This window comes from Ipomoea nil, unplaced genomic scaffold (assembly GCF_001879475.1).
Source record: "Ipomoea nil cultivar Tokyo-kokei standard unplaced genomic scaffold, Asagao_1.1 scaffold2805, whole genome shotgun sequence".
NCBI classification, from domain to species: Eukaryota; Viridiplantae; Streptophyta; class Magnoliopsida; order Solanales; family Convolvulaceae; genus Ipomoea; species Ipomoea nil.
In genome coordinates, this window is record NW_017619233.1 from 3,410,956 (window position 1) to 3,431,019 (window position 20,064).

A 20,064-nucleotide genomic window follows, 5' to 3' on the forward strand; every position below is an offset into this window, starting at 1 on the left:
TGTAAGAGTGATTAGGAAACATAAAGTGAGAGGGAAGAAAAAAAAGAAAAAAAGTATAAAATTGAATTAAAAAAAAAAACAGTTGTGCGTCACAGCGCGCCTGACGCGCTGCACGCGTGCAGTGCACGAGCCCGTGTAGGCATTGACTGTGCGCAAACGCGCACAACTTTTGTTTGTTTGTTTGTTTGTTTGTTTGTTTTTTTTTTTTTTTTTTTTTTTTTTTTTTTTTTTTTTTTTTCTTTCTGACATGCTCCTTGGCTCTTGCAGGACAAATATTTTTGATTATTTCTTCTCCACATTGATTATTATTTTGAAAATGAAAGAATGAATTTGACATTATCCCCATATTAACCTCTAATGTTAATGTAGATGCTCTAAGGGCATCCTTAATAGTGTGAAGATTTTGAAGAGATTTTACAGGTGTGACTAGGAGAGAGAAAATGGGAGGGAAAAAAAATTAAAATCTAAAAAAAAAACAAAAAAAAAAAACTTTATTTTTGCAGGACAACCCCATCTTTCTCTCCTCTCTCTTCCACCTTGCTATTTTTTTCTAAAATCTATACAAAATCCGCTATTGGGGATGACCTGAGGAATTATTCAATAATATGGGTAATGTTTTTGCCTTTTTGGGTTTCAACAAAGGGATTGATGGGCATTTCGCGTTCAAATGACGACGACCACCCCACCCCCTCCTCCTTCGTCTCCGGTGAAAGGAGGGCTCCCTTCCTCCTTCATCTCAGGTGGAGACGAAGGAGGAGGATGGGGTGGTCAGCATTTTTTTTTTTTTTAATTTTTAACTTTATTTTTTATTTAAAATAATTTTTAAAATAAAAATTAAATAAATTAGCTGGTCACCGGTGACTTGGCCGGAAATTTGATCAAAAAATTTAACAACAGGACTAAATGTGATACAAATTAAATAATCATGTACCTAATTTGAAAATGTTAATAGCTAATGATCAATACAAATTGAATAGTCATGCACCTAATTTAAAAATTTTAATAGTCAATGACTAAAATTGATACATGTATTATAGTCGAGGGACTAAAAATGATATTTACTCTTAAGTTTAGTATATACTAGTATTTGTCAATCGTGCGATGCACTAAATGAATTTGTTATAATATATTAAGAAATAAACATCAAATATTATATAGTGCAATTGAACATATGGTTTGGATCGATTATGTTTTCTAATGTTATTCATGCTTGAATTCGAGAAAATAATTGCTGAATTAATAGCTAATGTGTAGATGTACGCATGCAGTGTTGAAACTTTGGAGATTTTATTTATCATTGTTTAGGATTTTTATAAATTGGGCAAATGTGCTTGTTCTCTAATAATTCAGTTATAAGAATCAATTGCTATCCTAATTCATTTGTATGAAAGATATATATTTTTGTGTAGATATATAGCAATTTTGCCATCTTGAATATATATATATATATATATATATATATATATATATATATATATATATATATATATATATAATATCACCGGTTGTATTTACACATTATTGAAAAATCTCTTTGTAGACGACATTGGTAGTAGTAACACAATCTTGTCCATTATCATCTATAGCTAACACTTTCAGGCCATCAGGATGGGTGACTCGGAAGAAAACCATGTACAATTGACCGTGATTATTATTATTATTTTTTTTTATAGCAATAACCTAATGTGAGTTAGTGTTTGGCCCTAGCTTTTGTTGATGATAGTCATGGTATATGCAAGCATCAATAGGAATTGTTTACACTGGAACTTGAAGGGCAATCTCGTAAATCGTATCAGAAGAAGTAAGAGACATTCAGGGGATGAGAACTTTGGTTCCTTCATGTGTCCCATTAACTATTTTTGTTTCGACAATGTAAACTTTTGCATTAATCAGTGAATTAGGGATTCTTTTTATCTTTCTTTTTACTGCTAACTTTTTTACTGATTATTATTAGTATTAATCAGTGAATTCCATTTTCTTTTCCATTTACCGTGAATTATGGATCATTTTTTCTTTTTTCTTTTTTATTGCTAACCTTTTTTCTTTTCCATTTTTCATTTTATATTGTTTGAGCATGATTGAAGAAATGATGATTTTATTTTTAATAATAGTATAGGTATATTGAAAAATAAATTTATAGATTTATAGATATATCATTAATTCCTATATCACCTAAAGATTTGGTTCCCTTCTTAATGGTTCTTGCTATTTTTCTATCTTATTTCCATACATGCTAATTAATTATCAAAAATTTTTGTCATCTTAATTAATTAAATTTAGTATATATTGGTAAATACATTTTATTTATAGATATATCATTAATTCCTATATCACCTTTTTTTTTCTAACCATATACTCCGTATATGATAGATATATGCTTGTGTATTTAAAAGTTTGGTTCCCTTCTTAATTAGGTTAAAATGTTTGATTATGAATATATAGTAACAAACTAACAAATACCATTTATTTATGGATATGTTATTAACTTCTCTAGATCAATTTTTTTTTTCACCATTTTTTCTTTTTCCAAATATAGAGATTTATATTCAATACACATACACACACATTTCCGGGTCATGAATTAAGTAACAAAACAGCTGTAAATTTATTATGTTGGGAATGAAATAATTTAATTTATTTAAGGATTTTATTAATTTATGCCTTGGACAAATCAATTGCTTCCAGATTGCAAAAATTTGGTTTTGTTTTTACCGTATTTTCATATATTATAAATAGGATTATAGATCTGATAAAAGTTGAATTAGAGAAAACACACAACACAAAGATGAAGCGTTTTGCGACTATAACAGCAATCCTTGTCCTTGTGATAGGATTAATAATGTTGGGAACAAGTGTAGAAGGTGGGGGCAGTGGAGAAATTCCACCGACGCAAGATTGCATCAGAAAATGTGCTATTAAGTGCCAAGGTCAAGAAGGAACTACTTGTTTGCCAGATTGCTATGCACAATGTCTCCCTCCATTATCTCGATTTCATATGGTATACTTTCTTGCTTTTGTTTTTCTCATTCTCCAAACCCTTCTTTTTTTTTTTTTCTTTTTTTTTTTTGTTACAAGGAAAACCCACCACCACTACTTAGTAATAAAAAATCACAAGGAGGTAAATCAGCCTAAATGGTCCATAAATAATTGACTCATATCAAGAAAATTGAGATTCAAACTTGTGACCTTGTGGTTACAAGTTTGCATCCTTAGCAAGTTTGACTTGGGCTGCCCTTTTTCAATTATGAAATGTGTATATATGTGTAGGGATAACAATTTGTCTCGTCTCCAATGGGATCCCCAATCCCCGCCCTTACGGGAACGGGGATGGGGAAAATTTTTAAGGAATGGGAATGGAGACGGGGAATCTCCATCCCCACCAAATTTTATGCGCTACGGGAACAGATATGAAGAACATTTCTAATTCCATGTCGAAGATGGGAACGGGAAGTATACTCTCTGTTTCTGCCCTGTTGAACTATGAGAGATAGATTTTGTTTTTATATGAACATCTTTGGGCTAAGCTTGAAATCGAGACATGATATTGTGATGGATTATATTGCTAAAAGCATGTGTGTGATTACTATGAAGAATGTCTCCCTTATTTCTCTCAATTTTTAATAGTATTTTTACTTCTTCTTTTTTTTTTTATTTTTTTATTTTTTTTCATTCTCCTCTTATTCTCTATTTATATATCATGAAATTTTATATACATGTGTGTGAGATAGGTTATGAATGTATTTTTATATGATCATCCTTCTCCCAAAGTTGTAGTTGTCACACTCATCATTAGATTTGCCTACAATTTAGTGAGAGGATTAGTTATTGAATTGACAATGTAAATTCTGAGTTACACCAAAAAACACATCTGCCTGACTTAAGTTTGAGACCCGGGCATAGTATGGGATGAGTTTCTATTAAGAGCAACACTATGTGTATAAATTGAGGTATGCATGTGATTGTGTATTTTGATATGAGTATTTAAGATTTAAGATTTTGGTCGGAATATAATGTAAATGATGGTTCTTGATCATTAAAAACAATATTGTGCCTTTTATGACAGATGAAGAGCGGATGATAATCAGATTGGAGAAAACTATATTATAAGGTTATCACATTTCAATATGGAGAAACAAACAATGCAATTGCTTTACTTATTTGCAATAATGTAATTTATGTGCCCAATTAATGGATGTTATCGTTCTTGGTCGTTTTTCATCTTTTTTTCTCTCAAATGTTTTTTTTTTTTTCATTTTTATTTGTTACTTGTCAAAAAAAAAAGAAGTAACAAATACAAATGAAGAAAAAAAAAACATTTTGAATTGGTCTTGATTGTAAAATTCACTTTTATATAATGAACTAGGATTAATTAGCTCTCTGTCAAGTATATAAACTTTTTTATTAGATAATAAATTAATCACGTCATGTCATGCAAAAGTTTTTCTAATTATTTTTTTAAATAATTGACTAGTATTAAAAAGCAATGAAATTGGAGCAATTAGTATAGCATCTTTATTAAGACTACTATGTTCGACACAATTTCTTTTAAAACTTATAAATAAATAAATAAATTACTTACAAATAAATTATAAGTTTTGTTTCATAAATTAATGTAAAGTTAAAATGAAATCTTATTTAAAATTATTTCAAATGATAGAATAGATATTATATTAGAAATAGCAATTGTTATATATTTATATGCAAAATGACCAGCGTTGTATGTCAAAAATGACCGATGTTAAAAAAGAGTTTTTAATTTATAGTAGTGTTAGACATATGACGAGATAAATCATGTCTTAGCAACTTCAAAGCTATAAAAGCGCCGAAGGTCATATTTGCAAGAGATGAAAAGAATGGACAAACAAAAGGAATGAGAACTTTGTACAAGTATGGCTTAAGGATTTAAGATGTATCATACTCGAAAGGACTCAAGTTTAATTTACTAAAACATTACACTAGCTCAAGTAATGACTTTATGTATTTATTATAGATTTATTTTTATTTTTTTTAAAAAAAATATATCAATATGAGTGTCATTTAAAAGATCTCAATTAGAAATTTTTAATGATATATATTTTATACATTAATTTTATTTGTACAAAAAGAAAAAGATAAAAATAAATTTGCGTTGAAAAAAAATATACAAAGAGAAATAATACAGATGTGTTTGGGTGAATGTAGCAATATGCGACAAATTTTACTATGGATCATGGTCCATGCAATAGTGTGGATCATGAAGTAAAATGACTAGTTTGATTTTGATTTTAGAAAAAAAAAGAAAAGATTGTTACTGTTTTCCTAGTTTGTTAATTACCTTACCTTATATATGAATTTTATTTTTTTGTTTCATTTTTCACCCACATTACTTTCATTATAATAATATTGAAGTATTATTTAAATTACACTTCATGTCTCTACTATCTAGTTTCATTTTATACACACGATATGTTCATTATAGCAACAGAATAAATGGTTGATATCATATATGTAATATGATACACCATTGATTCACGATAACCACAACGGTTTGATATAACTATGCTCTATACCTATTTCATGCTTCGCATTTGAGATTTGTCTTGCGGACCTTTATAAGTTGTTGTCATTAAAAATACTAGTATTTTAACTCTTAGTTAAATCACAATCAAATCCAAGAAAAACAAATGACTTTGCATCAGCCAAAAAAGTAGTCCAAAACTCCCAACGTTTTGTGTAGACTCAGTCGAAAAACTGTTGCTGCCCAGGATCGAACTGGAGACCTTCAGTGTGTAAGACTGACGTGATAACCACTACACCACAGCAACCCAACGTTAAAAGGGCTGTATTAATGATACACATATTTTGTCTCTTTCTCTATTCTTGTATTTGAGCGAATATTACTTTTATTTAACACTGGCGTTCTTTCGGTACAACTTTGAATAGAATTCCATATTAAGTTTGGAAATTAAAAAAAATCATCTTACCAATAAAGTAAAAAAAATAAATAATATTTTTCAACTTTTTTTTTTTTTTTGTCAAACTGAAAAATATAGAAAATGAAAACCAAATGTAAATAGTGTCAAATACACATTGTACAATTGAACCATTAAAAACTCAAAAATTATGCAAATATCAACCGGGTACTTGGGGCTTCCTTCGCTGGTAGGCCGTAACAAAATGGCTATTCTAGGGTTTCTTAAGGAAAGAATTCTTAACCGGGTAAGAAGCTGGAACTCCAGATTTTTGTCACGAGCTGGTCGGGAGGTGTTGTTGAAAAACGTGTTGCAGGCATTGCCATGTTTTGCAATGATGGTTTTTGCATTGCCTATCACCCGGTGTAAAGAGATTAAAGTGTTGCTAAATCAGTACTGGTGGAGTGGCTCTATGGCGAATGCAAGGGGTATAAGGTGGAAGGCATGGCAGGCAGTGAGTGTACCGAAAGCTAAGGGTGGACTCGGGTTTAGGCGATTAAGGGAAATGAACCTTGCCCTGTTGGGCAAGCAAGCGTGGCCCCTATTAACAAGACCAGATTCTCGGGTGGCAAGAGTGTATAAAAGCAGGTATTATCCTCACACTAATCTTCTTGATGCAGTGCCTGGGTCAAATCCGTCTTATGTTTGGCGTGGGATTATGGAGGCAAAGCATGTAGTTGGTAGATGGGCACGACGGAGCATAGGGAACGGACGAGATACTATCATTGGGTCTGATCCGTGGCTAACAACAGATGAGGATCCTTATGTGTGAACACCGTTTGATCAGACAATTATGAGTGTGCTGGTAAGTGCTTTGACGGATGTGGGGTGCCCACGCTGGGATGTGAGCTGTGTAAGGGACATTTTTTGATGAAAGGGATGCCACCTGCATATTAAACATACCGGTAAGTCTCCGTCTACCTAGTGACCAATGGGTATGGAGTGGGGAAGCAAAATGGCATTATTCTGTAAAATCATGTTACCGGAAGCTAGTTGGGGAATTGATTGTTTCGTAAGTTGAGAGAAGAAGCGGGAAGAAGACTTGGAAGGGAAAAACTGAGAATTACTTTCATGAAGGTGACAACTGTCTGGCTATATAGGCCGTTACAAACCAAGAAAAGAGAAGTTAACAAACTACCCCTTTTAGCATCTACTTTATTCCTCTAATACCCCCCCCCCCCGGTAAGTTGGATTGTGCAAGTCTTGCACTCCCAACTTAGATACAAAGCCATGGAACAGAGGAGCAGACAAAGGCTTGGTTAGACCATCTGCGATTTGATTGAGGGAGGAAACTGACAACAATTTTATCAGACCTTGAGCAACCCGTTCTCTCACCACGTGGCAGTCTATTTCGATGTGCTTGGTCCTCTCGTGGAATACAAAGTTCTCCGAAATCGCAATAGCAGATTTATTGTTACAGAAAACAATAGCAGGCCCTGACATGAGAACATGCAGATCATGAAGCAGAGTATGTAACCATTGTAGCTCACACGCCGTGGTAGCCAGCGCTCTATATTCCGCCTCAGAAGAAGACCGAGACACTATAGGCTGCTTCTTCGAACGCCAAGAGATAAGAGATGCTCCCAAAAATATGCAGAATCCGGTTATAGATCGTCGTGTTTCAGGGCATGAAGCCCAATCTGAGTCGGAGAAAACCTTAAGGCTAAGGGTCGTTGCTGCTGGGTAGAACAATCCTTGCCCAGGAGATCCTTTTATATAGCGAAGCACACGGTGAGCTGCAACCATGTGAACGTCCGTATGAGAACTCACAAACTGGCTAAGGTGATGGACAACATAAGCAATATCGGGCCTGGTTGCCGTAAGGTATAGGAGCCTGCCCACAAGCCTTCGATAACAGCCTGGATCTTCAAGAGGTGTTCCAACTCCTCGTGTCAATACAGACCCTGGAACCATGGGCGTCCGTGCTAGTTTGCATTCTAGAAATCCAGCGTCACTTAGAATTTCGAGGGCATATTTCCGCTGACAGAGGTTTAAGCCATCACTGCTTAATTTTGCCTCTATTCCCAGAAAGTAGCTGACAACTCCAAGATCCTTGATCTTGAAAGCCGTGTTTAGCATGTCTTTAAGGCCTTGAATCAGAGTCATATTGCCGCTTGCTACCAAGATGTCATTGACATAGACCAATAAGGCAATGAACTTATCATTACTGTCTCTAGTGAATAAAGAGGGGTCTGCATTGGACTGCCTGAAACCAACACTTAGAAGGGCAGAAGTCAGCTTAGCGTTCCATTGGCGGCTCGCCTGCTTCAAACCATAGAGGGACCTTGTGAGCTTACACACTTGATTTGGTCTGTCACTTTGGAATCCTGGAGGCAGAACCATGAAAACTTCTTCATCAAGATCTCTGTGAAGGAATGCATTGCTGATGTCCATATGGTGAATGTGCCATTTATTTGAGACTGCTACTGCTAGGAAGGTTCGGATAGTGGTTAGCCTAGCTACCGGGGAGAATGTTTCCAAGTAATCCACTCCGAGTTGTTGTGTATAGCCCTTTGCCACCAAATCGAGCTTTGTAGCGTTCCACCGAACCATCGGCCTTAAGTTTAACTTTGTACACCCATTTGCATCTAATGGGGGTTTTGTTAGCTGGAAGCTCAGTAATCTGCCAGGTATTATTGGCTTGAAGTGCTGCAATCTCTTCTTTCATGGCCTCCTTCCAACATTCGTGTTGAATAGCCTGATTGTAAGTCCGAGGTTCTGTTATGGAGCTTACTGCCATGGTGAAAGCTCTGTGGGAGGGCGATAAGTTGTTGTAAGAGATCACCTTTGACAACTTGTGAGGAGAGGACCTCTGACTTACTACCAAATCACAATAGTAGTCATGAAGTTTGGGTGGTACATGTTTGTGTCTGCTCGACCTTCGCAGGGGGTTAATATTAATCTCATTTTTAGCAGTATTGAGTTCCTCCCTATCTTGTGGCTGAATTTCTAATTGCACATCACTTGATGGAAAAGCATGAGATGGCTGACTAGCAGAATCCTTACTATGAACATCATCAATGTGGTTACTGCTTGTGTCATCAACACGGTTGCCACTTGCTTCATGATCATGTACAAAGTTCCTGAGTGGGGATATGTCCCCTCTGGTGTGATCATCATAATCCATAGCCATAGAGACAGGAATGTTTGGCAAGGGAGGGCCAATCTGCTCAGTAGACTGTGTAACTTGCTCATATAGTGGAAACTGCAGCTCATAGAAAACCACATCACGAGACACAAAAATCAATTTATCAAGCAAATCATAAAGGATGTACCCTTTGACATTAGCAGGTACTCCTATAAAGATGCATTTACGACCCCTTGGCTCCATCTTGTTTCTTTGATTGGACAGTGTGGAAGCATAACAGACACCCAAAAACTTTGAGGGCTATGAGATCTGGTTCTTTGCCATAAAGTTTGGAGTATGGACTGGGACCCTCGATTACTTGAGAGGGGAGACGATTGATCAAAAAAACTGCATACAAAACGCAATGACTCCAGAACTCCATAGGCAGCTTGGCTTGGAATCTAAGAGTTCGTGCCACGTTGAGAATGTGTTGATGTTTTCTCTCAACTACTGCGTTTTGCTGAGGGGTGTTTACACATGATGTTTGATTAATGATTCCTTTATCTAAGAAGAACTCTTTCATGTCAAATTCGGGTCCGTTGTCACTTCGAATCACCTTGATTAAGCAACCAAACTGTGTGGAAACAAGGCTATGAAACTGCCTTATCAGCTCTCTTGTTTCTGACTTTCTTCTCATCATGCGTAGCCAAGTATACCTTGAATGATCATCAACTAAGGTCAGGAAATATCGTTCTTCCTTCAGAGAAGGAACCGGGAAAGGACCCCATATGTCAGCGTGTATTAAATCAAAACAAGCAGCAGAAGAAGAAGTACTCAAAGGAAAAGGTGATCGTTTATGCTTAGCAAGGTGACAAACATCACACGCTTTATTAATGGAAGACAATTTTGGAACATCTTTGAGTAAGTGTAGCTTATTCATAGGGAAGTGCCTTAGGCGTTGATGCCACACTTCAATTCTATTACACTGCAAAGCTAGTCTCTCAGGACTAGGATCAAACTGCTTCATCATCACATATAGCCCTCTTTCCTGCCTAGCCAAACCAACCATCGTCCCACACGACTTCTGAATCGTGCACTGCTCAGATGAAAAAGACAGGTTATAATCCGTATCTTGTAATAGCTTGCTTACTGAGATTAAATTGAACTGGAAATCCGGGATGTGCATGACATCTTTGAGCCAAATGTCATTGTTAAGTCTGATACTTCCTCTTTGTTTCACAGCAATGCGCCTACCAGTGGGCAAACTGACTTCTTCTCCCTCAACAACATAATGATTTTCAAAGAAATTAATAGAACAAGCAATATGGTCAGTGGCTCCAGAGTCAAGTATCCAAGTGGAGCTACATAATATGAGAGATAGATTGCTTGCCTTCATGGTTTTCATCAAACTTTGGGATCAAGGACACGGCAGCTGCAGTATTTGAGTTAGAAGCCTGTGTCATCTGGCCTTGCAGAGCTGTCATAAGCCGTTGGAACTGATCAGTTGTGACTCCCAGACTAGAGACACAATCCACAACAGAGGCAGCACTTTGCTGTTTTGCTCTCGATTTGTAGCCTGGCACCCATCCCGGAGGGTAGCCATGCTTTTTATAACACTTATCAATGGTGTGACCGGTCATATTGCAGAAGGTACATTTGGCTTTGTTACTCCCATTGCCTGCAAACTTCCTAGCAGAATATGTATTGACAGCAGCAACTAGATCATCTGTAGGAGCTTGATTCTGGAGATTCTGAACGGCATTCGCATGGTTGATCTCCACATTGTTCATGCTTAAGCTTGCCATATTGATTTGTCTCTCCAATTTCTCGGTCATAACGTAGATCTTGTATACTTCCGGCAGGGGATCGAGGACTAGAATATTGGATTTCAGACTTCCATATTCATTATTCAGGCCTTCCAAGAAGCGAATAACTTGGTCGACTTCACGTTCCTTTCTGATTTGGCTTATGAGATCGCAAACACATCGGGGATCACATTTACAGATTGGAAGTGGTCTTAGGGCGTTCATTTCCTCCCACATTTTTCTACATCTTGTGTAATATTCGCTCACTGACAAAGAGTTTTGCTTGTAGTTGTTGATCTCGTTTTGGAGTGCAGAGATCCTTTGAGCGTCGCACTGTGCGAATCTTCTTCTCAAGTCATCCCATACATCTCGCGCCTTGTCCAGATGCATAACACTTTGCGCTATGGACGAGTGTACGGACCTAAAAATCCATGAGCACACCATCAAATTACATCGTCTCCACGCCGGATATTGGTTGCTATCTCTGTTTGGTGCCGGAACGCTGCCATCAACAATACACCATTTGTTCTTCACTTCTAGGGCAATCCTCATGGATATGCACCAAGAACTATAGTTAGAACTGCATGCGAGAAGAGGACTCACGAGGATTAGGTTAGGATTGTCGTTGGAGTTGAAGTGGAAAGGATTTTCCAGATCCTCCATGATCTGGTTTCTCTGTATGTGCGGAAGTGTGATCAGAGTTGTGTGAGTCGCCGATTCAGCTAGACTGATTCCCAATTATGTTATTATGCTATTATCTCTAATTCTAGTTTTTCTGCTTTCGGTCTTTTAGTAGATGATGTGAAACATGCAGCCTCTATGATAAATGGGATTAGCTTTGGTTATGTAAAGCGATCTGCGAATCGTGCAGCCCATGCATTAGCTCGAGAAGCCGTTTCCACGTCAGGTTGCGGTGAGTGGTTTGATGTGCCACCGCCATATCTGGTTCCGATTCTTGCTAGTGATTTAATGAATTAAGTTGTTTTCTTCAAAAACATGTTACCTCTAAGTTTTCCTTAAATATGATGTCCTTATGTCAAATTATATATAAAAAAAATTATTTTAATTATTATTTTTAAAAATTAAAAGAAAAAAATAATTTTTTTTTTTTTTAATTTCAAAGAAAGTGGAGGCAGCTCTACTGTGGATGGGGACAACCATGGCTGCCAACACCTTCGTCCTAGACGAGGATGGAGGCAGCCATGGTTGTCCTCTCCTTCGTCCGATCTGGTGAGATTCCATTTGTAAGTTAAACCAAAATGTGTTTCATTGATCGATACTTTATGCACAAAACAAATATGTCGAATTTGGAATTCTTTAAAGATGAAATTCTACTTGTTTAATTTCCAACTTCTGTTCTCTAACTTTTTGTATAATTTTGCACACTGCATACTGCGAAAAGGATGCCAAATAATTAAAACAGCAAAAGACTTTTGTGTTGAATTTTGATACTTTAATGTTCGTTGTGAAGCATTGTATCCTCTGCAATCTGCATGATTAAATTTTAGAAGAAGGGGGAGGCAACCAGCCTCCACCTTCTTCTGAAATTTTAAATAAAAATTTTCTTTTTCCTTTTAATTGTTAAAAAATAATAATTAAAATAATTTTTTATATATAATTTGACATTATAGACATCACATTTAAGAGAAACATGGGAGTATGTAACATGTAAAAAATGCTATTTGTACAATTTTTGAGTTTTTAATGGTCTAATTGCACACTTTTTTGTTCGATGGTTTAATTGCACAATGTATAAAAGTTCAGTGGTCTATTTGACACTTTTTCCTTGAAATGCATCGAGTGTGTTAATTGTCACCATGTCCTTATTTTTATCAAGTTTATAATGTAAATGTTAGGGAAAATGACGCTTTAGCCCTTAATTGTTTTATTTTTGGAAATTTAGTCCCTTCCAATTGATTTAAACAAACTTAGTCCTTTAATTGTTTATAACGTGTTACATTTATTCTTTGATGTTATATAATTGGAACTCACATAAAAAAAGTAGCTTATTAGTGTCCACCATATCAGAAAGTAAAAGTTATGAAGTAAGATTTGATAGTACATGTAATAGAATTCTATAAAATTAAAGTTGACATTTGGTTTGGAGTAGGTTGTCCACTATAGATTAAAAGGAAAGAGAAAAGGTTGGTAGAGATTAATTGACAAATATAACCTCCACGAAAAAAAATTTATTAACATAATTTCTAATTATATAACATCAGGGGCCAAATGTGGCACATTATAAACAATTAAAGGACTAAGTTTGTTCAAATCAATTGATGTGAGCTAAATTTCTAAAAGTAAAACAATTGAGGGGTCAAAAGTGCAGTTTTTCTTAAATGTTACATATTTTGCAAATATTTTTGGTAGAAAGATATTTGAAGGAATAGACATGGAGATGATTTGGGATGACTTTAAGCAGGTATACAATATTTGAAAATTATAATGATTTGCTTAAAAAAATATTTTAATTTAAATATATAAATTAATTTTGTATCATTTCGAGCAATTTGTAAATAAATATAAGTGATATGATCAAATCATATCTAAGTATTATGTTTAAATGATTACTTTTTATTACTTTAAAATAATATCTAGATAATTAGTAAAAGTTAAAAATATAAATATGTTTGGATGATATTTTTCTTATGACAATTTTTGAACACTTTTACAAAATTACAGAACTCAATATTCACAATTGCGGAACTCTATATTCACAATTTTTGAACTCTTTATTCACAATTATATCAACACTATAACATAATTTTTGAATCTATATTCACAACTTTTGAACTCTATATTCAGAATTTTTGAACTTCATAAAAATAAAAATAAAATCATTGGCTGAGGAAACGGTGCCGCTAACGGCATTGTTATTCCAGACGCGCGTTTTGGACCTAGGTCCACCTTGCAAGGTGGACCTAGGTCCATGGCATAACAATTGCACTACCTAAGGGTGTTCACGTGATAAATCTCGTCTTGTGACTTTAGCCGGAAAATAACCACAAGGAGGTAAATCCATCTAGGTTTTTCATAGCTACTGGCTGAAATCAAGAAGTTTAATAGGTCACTTCTTTTGAGAGTCGAACTTGTAATCTTGTGGTTACCAAGTAAAATATTAAATTAATAGAAACAAAATAGAAATTAATTTTAATCAATTGGGCTGAATAAACTATGACTAGCTAGTATTTAAAAAAAAAAAAAAAAAACCAATAAAATTGGAGCAATTAGTATATCATCTTTATTAAGGCTATGTTTAACACAATTTCTTTCAAAACTTATAAATTACTTACAAAAAAGTTATAAGTTTTGTTTCATAAATTAATGTAAAGTTAAAATAAGATCTTATTTAAAATTATTTCAAATGATATAATAGATAAGTATATGAGAAATAGCAATGTGTTTTGCTACGTTTATTTCTTCTATTTTTAGCCATATTAATTGATTAATTTAACAAAATAGCATACACTACTATTATTTGGTGGTCCTTTTTTAAGAGCATATATTCACAAGTACAATTTTATTTTGTTCAAAAACAAGCTTATAAGTACTGTTCCATGCCTAACTCGACAAGGCAACTTATAAATACAGATCAGCATTACTAAAAATAAATAAATAAATAAAGGGAAAATGGCACTTTTTCCCCCTGTATTATATACCTATAGCATTTTTCTCCCCTAAATTATTGAAGTGGCTGTTTTTCTCCCTGAAATGTTAAATAGACATATTTACCCTTAAACTAAATATTTAATTTATTTTTTTTCTCCAACAAATTATGACCATAATTTGGATCAAACCAAACAAACACTATAGCAACCAAACCGAAATATTCCAATTACAATTTAGAATCAAAATTCGATATTTAGAGTTTATTAAAATCGTGAACCGGAACGGACGGTTCATGTTCCGAACTGAAAAAATAAAATACATTTATTGTTGAATTTATACTATTTTAAAATAAAAAAAATAAGATTTTAAAATAAAGACGGTTCAAAATCGCGAATCGAATCCGGAACCGCCGGTTCACGGTTCAAGATTCAATTTTTTGATACATAATTTTAATAAATTGACATTTAAATATTGGGTTCTGGATTTGAATTATAACCGAAAACTATTAATTCGATTGCTTTAGTATCCAGTTCAATTCAAACCGATCCATGGTCATCCCTACGTATACGCAATAATTTGTTGGAGTAGTAAAATAAATAAAATGTTTACTTTAAGGGTATAAATGTCAATTTAATATATCATGGGGAAAAAGCACCACTTTTAGAATAATTGAGGGGGCTAATGTGCTTACCTAAATAATTGAGAGGAAAAAAGTGCTATAAGTATATAACTCAGGAGCAAAAAGTGCCATTTTCCCATAAATAAATAAATAAATATGCAAATAATGTGAAAGCACATTACACATTGAAGAATGATAATAAAATGAACTGATTTTTCTGCATCAATTGATCTTATTACACAAACGAAGTTTACTAAAATTTGTTAACTTTGGAAATTGGTAGATTCAAAAAGCAATTGTTATATTCTTATATAACATGGATCATGGTTCATATTACATTGTAAACTGTGATTCAAAAACAGACGTCGTATCATTTATTAACTACTTCGGTAAGAACTATTATGTAAAATATTCGATGTTGTATGTCAAAATAACCGATGTTAAAATAGTTTTTAAAATTTGTAATAGTGTTGGGACATATGACTAGATAAATCATGTCTTAGCAACTTCAAAGCTATCAAAGCACCGAAGGTGATATTTGCAAGAGATGAAAAGAATGGACAAACAAAAGGAATGAGAACTTTGTACAAGAATGGCTTAAGGAATTAAGATGTATCATACTTGAAAGGCACAAGTGTCAAATAGACCCATCTACTACTGCGAAGTGCTCAATTCCCACCACGAACTAAATTAAGTGTCAAATAGGTCCATCTACCAGCTAAATTTGTTCGATTGGCATTTTTTACAGGTTACTGGCAGGTTGCCTATCTAATTATTAAAAATAAAAAGAATAAAAAATTAAAAAATAAAAATAAAAAATTTCAGCCATCGGCTGTTCTCGCCGGACAGCCGGTGGCTGATATGTTTTTTTTTTTTTAATTTTTTTTTTTAATTTTTTAAGATTTTTTATTCTATTTATTTATTTATTTTTAATAATTAAATAGGCAACATGCTAGCAACCTGTAAAAAATGTCAATTGAACAAATTTAGCTGGTAGATAGGCCTATTTGGCACTTAATTTAGTTCGTGGTGGGAATTGAGCACTTGGCAGTAGTAGATAGGTCTATTTGACACTTGTGCCTACTTGAAATGACTCAAGTTTAACTTACTAAAATATTAGACTAAAGTAATGACTTTAGGTACTTAAAGATTTATTTTTAATTTTTTTTAAAAAATATATCAAATTCTATATTTTCTATTATATAATTCTGTAAATTCGAAATATGGAGATTTGCATTTATAAAATTTTGTATTTTCAGGTATACAATTCAGTGTTTTCTATTATATAATTCTGTACATTCGAAACATAGGAATTTTCAATTATAAAAATTATGTGTTTTCAGGTATAAAATTCTGTGTTTTCTATTATATAATTTTGTACATTTGAAACATGAATTTTTTTAAGGGTTAACAATAGACACGCAAAAAATACAAAATGACGTCGTTTTGAGTCAAGGCGCAAAATGCATTGTGCACCCGGTATAATTTGCCCTTTTAACCCAGTCAACAACATTCCAAACTGTAGTGCATTCCGACTCTAGTGGGCTGGTTGCCCAATTCTTACAACCAAAACCTCCAAGCCAGACAATTTATATCCTGCACCACGGCGCGTGTTGCACTGTGCGCCCAGATGCAAAACAATGTCGTTTTAGATTTATTTATTTTTTTTGAAATTTCGCTACCCAGTGTTTGACGGTTAATTTTCCTTAAAAAAAATCACATGTTTAAAAATGTACATAATGTTATACATGAATGTACATAATTATATACATGAATGTACATAATTATATAACAAAATATACATACTGTTTTTTTAAAAAATAATACACATAATCTAACATAATACATAATAAACATAAATTTTTAACATAATATACATCCACTCTTAACATAATACACATAAATTTCTTTATTCGGATGTACATTTTTTTTTTTTTTTTGAATAAACAGTGGTAATATATTAAACTAAATCCAAAGACAGTACATCGGAAATAAAAGGTAAAGGAACATGAAAACAGTCGGAACAGTCAGACTTGGACAGGGCTTCCCTAGCAAGCAAATGGGCAACCCTGTTCGCGGACCGTTTAGCAAACAAAAAGCTAATATTAGTAAAAGACTTAGCTATTTCCCTAACATCATGAAGGATAAGATCAAAAGAAGACATCAGATCATAATTGTGAACACCCTTAACAACTTGGATGCAGTCTGCTTCCACCTGTATGTTATCATAATGAAGCTGCTTCAGCCATTTTAGCGCTTCACGCACTCCTATCGCTTCTCCTTCGCATGGTTTGTATAGATCTTGCACGGGGAGCATCCTAGCAGCGATGAAGGATCCTGTGGAGTCTCTTATGACGAAACCCAACCCCATACGTCTGTTAGTCTGATCGGTAGCTGCGTCCACATTCACCTTAAGATATCCCGGGGGAGGCATGGACCAATGAACCGTAGCAGCAATGTTTGTAGGTGTTCCGGAACTGTCATGAATAGCCGATGACCATTCCTGTAAGAAGATGTGAGCAGTCTGGCAGACATAAGAGGCAGATAAGATCTTATGATTCCAAATTTTTTCATTTCGAGCATCCCAAATTTTCCAACCTATAGCAATCATGGTGCAGAGTTCAGAATCAGTTTTTGTCTCATAAATGGGTTCCAACCAGTTAAGGAAAGAGTTACCAGCGTGATAATTGTAACCACCAACAATATCCCAGCAGCTCCTTGCAAAAGGGCACCTCACGAAAGTGTGTAGGGAGGACTCATCATCACCATTGCATAACTGACAAATGGATGGGACATTGACATGCTTTGCTCTAAGAAGATCATAAGTGGGCAAGAGGTTTGAACAAAGCTGCCAGAAGAAACATTTCAATTTAGGTGGAAGGAGCAATTTCCAGATTCCTGACCAAAACAAAGGTTGAGTATTGTGGAAATTATTTGTCAGCCTTTTATAGCAACTTCGGACTGAGTAGATTCCTTTCTCTTCTTCCATCCAAATGATCTTGTCGGCAGGCTTGTTGTCAGCAACAGGAATACTCGTAATTAAGGCAACATCATTCTGCACAAAAATAGACTCCAATAGAGGAACATTCCAAGTTGAGGATGATGTGTTTATGAGACTGGCCACTGAAGAGTCACTGTGATGATCTGCCATGGTAGATTGCACATAAGGAGAGTCAGTGTTAGGTAACCAAGGATCAGTCCATATATTAATAGATGTACCGTCTCCTACTCTCCATCTACAACCCCTTTTGAGGATTATTTGGGATTCAAGAATGCTACGCCAAATAAAGGAGGGATTACTGCCCATTTTTGCTTCAAAAAAAGTGGTTTTAGGGAAGTATTTTGCTTTGTAGACTTTTGATAGCAAGGAATCAGGGTAATGAATGAGTCTCCAAGCTTGCTTTCCTAGCATGGCTATATTAAATTCCCTTAGCTTTTTGAAGCCCATACCGCCCCATTGTTTAGGAACACACAAAGCTTCCCAACTTCTCCAACGAATGCCCCTACTTCTATCACCCTCACAGCCCCACCAATAAGCATTCATTGCTCTTTCAATCTCTTTATCCAGCTCAATAGGTAACAAGAAAACGGACATTGCAAAAGTGGGAATAGCTTGCACAACATTTTTTAATAGAACTTCCCTTCCGGCACGGGACAGAAATTTATTTGTCCAACTTTTGATTCTACCCACCACTTTGTCCTTAATAAAACCCATCCCGCTTGTTCCTACCAATAAGAGAGGGAAGGCCCAAGTAATTCCCATTCAGATTGCCCTCATTCATATTCAGAATAGTACAGACACTGGCCTTGGTTTCTCCATCAACATTGTGGCTAAAAGTTAGGGTAGACTTTGAGTAATTCACTGTTTGACCGGAGGCTAAAGCAAAGGTATCAATGGTATTCTTTATGATGGTACTTTCAGAGGTGGTAGCTTTACAAAAGATGTAACAATCATCAGCAAAGAAGAGATTGGTAATAGTTGGGGCTCCTCTAGCAATAGACATGATAAACATTATTTGTATTGATAATTTATATTAATTCTTTTTATTATTCATTAGTAATTTTAATTAATTATGCATTTATTTTTCATTTATTTTAATACTTAATAATGTTTGAGTTTTTAATATTTTTTGTTTAGTTTTTGTTAAATTTATCAGCTCACTAATTTCTCAACCTCAATTTATTATTATTATTATTATTATTATTATTATTATTATTATTATTATTATTATTATTATTATTATTATTATTATTATTATTATTATATTATGTTAGTAGTTTTGTTCCCATCCCAAATAAAACGCAGATCAACGCCAACGCAGCAGGCGTGAACAGAATCCGACGACGCGGAAAAAGTGAGCGACGCGAGCGGAAGAGGCTCCGGTCCTTGGACGTCCGACTGTTTCTGGCAAGAAGCTCTGTGGCATCCCTTAGATCAAGGATTGTTGTGGCTATTCTTCATTGGAATCGCAGCATTACGGTTGGGCTGAAGATTATAAATATTGGGCAGGAAACATCAAGATCTTCATAAAAAAAAACTCCCCGGAGCAACTTCGGTCGAGACGGCGGCGATCTCCTGCAGCAACGTTGGCATTCTACGGCAGCGACCAGCCCTTGGGTGGTGGTGATTTCCGACCGGCGGTGGCATCAGCTTGGTTCAACGTGTGGCTGCAGATCTCATCTTTCCTGGTTTTTGCCTTTATTTATACTTTCATTCTCTAATTAGTGTTGCAATTTATTTAATCGTTAGTGGCAAAATTACTGCGTTTTTGTTTTTATCATACTGCCAACTCTTCCTTTCACTTCACTTTCCCTTGTTATTAATTTATTTTGATATTAGTTGTTTGGTGAAGGAATGAAACTGTATGGTAATTTTTAATTTGGTTTGCTAAATCTAAACATTCTAGGATCATTTTAGTAGCAGCATTCCCTTTCTAATTTCCTTTAAATATTGCTTTTCCTATTCTTGGATCAAAATATGTTCATTTAATGTGTTTATCATTTGATTATCAA

General features: G+C 34.6%; 2 protein-coding genes and 1 non-coding gene across 3 annotated transcripts; 1 reads left to right on the forward strand and 2 right to left on the reverse strand.

Moving 5' to 3' along the window:
* Positions 1 to 5,731: 5,731 nt before the first annotated feature.
* Positions 5,732 to 5,804, reverse strand: TRNAV-UAC. Its single transcript has one exon. It is a non-coding gene; the product is annotated as a tRNA-Val (tRNA).
* Positions 5,805 to 6,156: 352 nt separating this feature from the next.
* On the forward strand, positions 6,157 to 6,723 carry LOC109158083 (uncharacterized mitochondrial protein AtMg00310-like). Its single transcript, XM_019305903.1, has one exon. The coding sequence runs from the start codon at positions 6,157 to 6,159 to the stop codon at positions 6,721 to 6,723; it is 567 nt and encodes a 188-aa protein (XP_019161448.1).
* A 383-nt stretch (positions 6,724 to 7,106) lies between these two features.
* Positions 7,107 to 8,345, reverse strand: LOC109158084 (uncharacterized mitochondrial protein AtMg00810-like). Its single transcript, XM_019305904.1, has one exon. It carries the CDS (start codon positions 8,343 to 8,345, stop codon positions 7,107 to 7,109), a length of 1,239 nt encoding a protein of 412 aa, XP_019161449.1.
* Positions 8,346 to 20,064: the final 11,719 nt, after the last annotated feature.